This window comes from Sinocyclocheilus rhinocerous, unplaced genomic scaffold (assembly GCF_001515625.1).
Source record: "Sinocyclocheilus rhinocerous isolate Xijiao unplaced genomic scaffold, SAMN03320098_v1.1 scaffold2138, whole genome shotgun sequence".
Taxonomy (NCBI): Eukaryota; Metazoa; Chordata; class Actinopteri; order Cypriniformes; family Cyprinidae; genus Sinocyclocheilus; species Sinocyclocheilus rhinocerous.
In genome coordinates this window covers 133,711-138,936 of record NW_015656024.1, presented here as the reverse complement: position 1 = coordinate 138,936, position 5,226 = coordinate 133,711, and the positions used below count along the sequence as shown (strand labels likewise).

The window sequence follows — 5,226 nt, the reverse complement described above, 5'->3', positions numbered from 1 at the left end:
TTTTATCCTTCCGGAGCTCCTCCGTGGGACTCGAGACCGGTGAGTGGCGCAGGTGTCATGCATTAGCATTTACTCCACCGGCCTCGCTCCGTTCCCACGGCTCTCGGCCCCACCCCTCTCGTCACAGCTATATTCAGCCTGAACAATTAAACCTTCATAATTATACATCGTCCATCACAACTGACATATTTATACACAGAATCCAAAATGTATACACTTGTAAACTGCACACTTTGTAAATAACATATCTGCACACTTATAACTTATAGTACATTATTTAATTTCTGTTTTTTTATTTTTCTTATATTAGTGTTATATTCCATCCCTACTGTGTTATTCCTATGTATCATGTATGTCTGCTCTATGTCTGTACTTTCTTCTGCACTGGACGCTCCTGTCGTCAAATCAAATTTCTTGTGTGTGTAAACATACTTGGTAATAAAACTCTTCTGATTCTGATTCTACATGGAAAATCCAGTTTCCCCTTTTTTCCACTGTTCTGCATGGGAATTCCCTTTTTAGCCTTTACAGTCTAAGTACACTTGACTAATGCCAAGTTGTTAGGAGCTCTAAAATCTCAGTTGCTGGACTTTAGTCTGTTACTTTAGTGCTTTTCCCGTGCTTTTCCTTGCTGCTTGACACCCATAGTATGTTATTGTAGAAACTAACTAGCAACGTTAATGATGTCATGTGCAAAAGGTGGAGTAATGACTTCTACTAATACATTGATTTGAGATCTCCGAGATGCTGCTCTAACAAACAGGGTAGCTGATGACTTCATTATTTTTTTGTTCCTTGTCGTTTGACTTTATTTGATGTCAGGTTCTAAAAAAATATTAAGCAGCAACACTGATAATAAATCAGCATATTACAATGATTTCTGAAGGATCATGTGACACTGAAGACTGGAGTAATGGCTGATGAAAATTCAGCGCTGCGTCACAGAAATAAATTATATTTTAAAGTATATTAAAATAGGAAACCAATATTAGAAATTGCAATAATATTTCACAATATTGCTGATTTTTCTGTATTTTTGATCAAATAAATACAGCCTTGATGAGCATATAAGAGACTCATCAAGCAAACAAAACAAATCTTACTGATCCCAAACATTTGAACGGCAGTGCATCTAGTTTTCAACACTGATTAAGACTAAATTGAAACTACTGAATGGTTTCATACTGACTGTGAATGTAATTTATTGAGGAAAATCTGATGGGGTTGACATCATATGGTGTATCACGCATGTACAGCTATGAAACGTGTGTGTGTACATATATATTACTCTCCTAATATCCCTGATATGAAAAGACACAGAAATTGTTTTTCAGTATTTATTTTTATTGAAGTAAAATTGTCTTTCTCATATGGTTCCGTTTGCTTTCTCACTGATGCAGGCAACTCAATGACCTTCACTTCAAAGCATCAATTTTTCAATTCCTTTCTTCCCAATCAATCAATGTTGTTTTCCATTAGCTCTTGCACTGACTGCAGTACATGCTTCTCGATGGTTTTCTGCTTCTCTCTTTTAAACTCTGACATCCTTCTTTTTTGCATTTTTTTCTTCATTCAGTGGAGATACACTGACTCAGTCAGGCTTGTGTTTTAGGCTTCTGAGCTTTTCTAGATCCGCTTTGTTCTGCTTCAGGAACCTTTTATTTTGCCCTCTTCGTCTCTCGTGATCTGTCCTCTGCTACTGTTTTCTCTTTGGCAAAGTTATTCAGTCTAGTCCACTTTCTAGCTTATATATGAACCACCCATGTAGACAGGAGGAAAATGTCAGACCATTTTGTAAAACGACAACCACAAATTTGTTTCATTTTGATGGGCAGATTTAAACAATATATAAAGAGTATGATTTTGAATGCAGAACATCAGTTGTTTTCACATGGCAGACTAACTGTTTAGTTTATGGGGTGGTATTTTATTCATCTGATCACCGTGTTGTTTTTCTGTGTCCCTCTGTGTAGTTTGGAGGTGGAGAATGGCCCCTCTATCGGCTGTAGTCCACTGGACCTGCAGGCCTCACCGGGCTCTGGTTTGGTTCTTCATCCCAACATGGCCAGTCACGGTCAAAGGCGGGAATCTTTCCTTTACCGCTCGGACAGCGACTACGACCTCTCTCCCAAATCCACCTCTCGCAACTCCTCGCTTGTTGGAGAGCAGCTGTGAGTAAGAACTTTTACAGCTTTACTGACATTATAATAGACCAATGCTGGTACAATAAATCAAAAGTGCTCAGTCCTGCTGCAAATCACAGTTAGTTGAAAATAGCAAGCCAAGGGTGATGTGTTTTTTTTCAAGTGGATTATCCATGTGTATCCATGCATGCTTTTAGCCAGACCCCAATGGAAGTAGAGGAGCTTGTGATTGAAACTTTTTCAGTTGAGGAAAGTGGTGGGAAATACTATAGATGAAATGAATAAATAAACATCCCAATGAAATTATATAAATGTCATTGATTTTTCACAGATTTGTTTGTTTTACTATTTATTTGATATTATAAATATATATATATATATATATATATATACACACACACCAAATGTTGATTTGTTTTAGTTAATAGAAGTTAATTGAGAAACAAAATCAATTTATGACATTATTTTTGAAAGCATCCTCACTTTACAGCATATTCACACATGTACCTAAAACTCTTGACAGTATTGTAGCTTTGTAGGTAGGTTTCTTTAAGCATTTCCACAGTTCTTCTGGATTTAGTCTAGTCTTGGTGAAAATACTAATGGCACAGTAGTGTGTGTGTGTATACTTGTATATATACAGTACATTTATTTATTTATTTGTTTGTTTGTTTGTTTGTATTTTGTTGCTTTGTTATTTATTTGTTTACTTGTTTACTTATTTTAGTTTTTATTTGTTTTATATTTATTTTAATATTTATTTGTGTTTATTATTAGTTTATTGTTTCTTATTTAACAAATTTTTTACATGTTTCATGTTTTAATTATTCATGAGGGAGGCCCACTAAACATGTCTTTAGGCATCCGTTGATATGTACAAATATGTAATTTTTTTAGATTTTTAGATTTTTAGATATTTATTTATTTTTTGTTAAAAATGTATTTATTAATAATTTCTTGCCTTAGCAGGGCACTTATTTATTCGTTAACATTTTGCCTTTTGAAATGTTTATTTATTAGTCTATTTATTTTTAATTTAGGTAGATTTACAGTGATAGGATATAGGAAGTTTGGAATTTTTTAGTCAGGTTTTAGGACATCTATGAGAACTCTATGAGCACAAGGAAGGCTCTGAAACTTTATCTGCTGTTAACTTACAGTGTGCTTTGTTTATGACTTGATCTCATAGTACATAATATTTGTTTTTTATTTTCTCATAATTTTTTGAGGTCTTTGCCTCCTCGGAGAAAAAGTCCTTGACAAATTGCTTCACAGTCTAACATAACTTCCAGCAGAGTTTAGCTCAATTGTGCACACCTGATTCAGTAAATCAAGGTCTTCAGGTTCACCAGACACCTACAGGCAGCTGTGTTTGAACAGGTTTGACACTAAACTCCATCTCCACCAACAGGACTGAGCACTTCTGCAATAAATCATTCAACTCTTTGCAGCTGCGGTACAAACAGAAGAGAATTACAGAAGCAATGCAGAAATAATGCATACCAAATCCTATTTAAACCTGAGAGATAGTCTGGTCATGAGATATTGCTCAGTATATTGACAAGAAGTAACATGAAGTGCATGAACTAAAGAACTAACCCAATGATTATCGGAATTTTGGTTTTGTATTATGCATGATTTTTGTGTTGTTTCTTTCTTTTTTGGTTCTCAGACACGGTGAAGACCTGATTGTCACTCCTTTTGCTCAGGTACATTTTGCTCTTGCTTTCTGGATTGGAAAACTAAGACCAAAATGTGAATAATTTGACATGTGTGGACTGTTTCAAGTCCTTTCACGTCTTCGTTGCTGTCTTTTTGTTCAATAGGTGCTTGCAAGTCTTCGCGCTGTTAGGAATAATTTCAGCATCCTGACAAATGTCCAGTGTCCCTCCAAGTAAGTGATATTTACATTTGTTTCATATAATGTAATGTGAGAAAATACCACAAGAGGGCAGAACTCACTTAATATGACTTTTTGTCAGACTAGATGGATACTACATTAACCTACTGTACTGACCTTCCTCCTTATAATGATAATGGTAAATGTGTATTGATTAATTTTTTTTTTATTTGCTTGGTCATTGTAACAAAATATACAGATACTTTGACTTTATTAGAAAAATGAAAAAGAAATGTTGCTCATAAGTTATTCAGCAAACATAAGTCTAGTGTGCTCATTTGGTGATTGAATTATCAGTTTCTATTAAATTTAAATTCCTGCTTTCGTCTTATTAATGTGTTTTTTTTCCTGCTTCACTTAACAGAAGATCACCAGTCAGCAGTCAACCGCCAGTGACCAAAGCCAACCTGTCAGGTAAGATCCTCACAGACGTTAAACTGAGGAAAGTTCCCTTACAATGGTGGTTAACCTCAATGTGGCATCAGTCAGTAATTACAAAGCTGCAGACCTATAGCTGAATTACTCATATCATCTTCACTTGAAGGCTTACAGCATCATGCAGGGGATACTATGATCTGCGTTATGAATAAATATGAAACGACAAACAAGTTATTAGCTAAACTGAGAGAAGGACTGGGGAAAAGGGAAATCTCAGTGGAGGATGTGAAATGTGTCAAGTCTTGTAAAGGCTGTCAAGAACCGTTTCATATTTCACCCCAAAATAGAAAAAAGTAAATTAAATTAAAATTATTTTGTTAATAAAAATCAGTATTTAAGACAAGTTCAGTTTTATTTTCCCTGTATTTGGGCAGGACATATCGAAAAACCCAATAAATGAATAAATGGATACTTTTAAACAGGGCCAGAGTGGGGCCTATTTTCAGCCCAGGAGTTTAGTGCCGAAGATCATATGTTTACTCAAATGTTTTAAAGGGGTCATATGATGCTTTTTTAAAGATCATTATTTTGTGTATTTGGTGTAACAGAATATGTTGACATGCTTTAATGTTCAAAAAACACATTATTTTTCAAACACTGTACATTATTGTAGGTCCTATATGCCCCGCCTCTCTCAAACGCTTCGTTTTCAACAAAGCCCCCTCCTTTGACAAGCGCAGTCTGCTCTGATTGGCCAGCATGTGCACTCGTCAGAAATGTAACGCCCCTTACCATAATCGCGAG

At 35.4% G+C, this 5,226-nt stretch overlaps 1 protein-coding gene across 2 annotated transcripts in view; it reads left to right on the top strand.

The window, feature by feature from the left end:
- pde4bb (phosphodiesterase 4B, cAMP-specific b) overlaps window positions 1-5,226 on the top strand; it is a 64,995-nt gene that overhangs the window by 19,086 nt on the left and 40,683 nt on the right. For both annotated transcript variants that reach the window (XM_016526641.1, XM_016526642.1), the window contains 4 exons: window positions 1,974-2,171; window positions 3,817-3,853; window positions 3,971-4,038; window positions 4,409-4,458. In XM_016526641.1, the coding sequence (XP_016382127.1) occupies window positions 1,974-2,171; window positions 3,817-3,853; window positions 3,971-4,038; window positions 4,409-4,458 (353 nt within the window). The remainder of the gene's footprint in view (window positions 1-1,973; window positions 2,172-3,816; window positions 3,854-3,970; window positions 4,039-4,408; window positions 4,459-5,226) is intronic.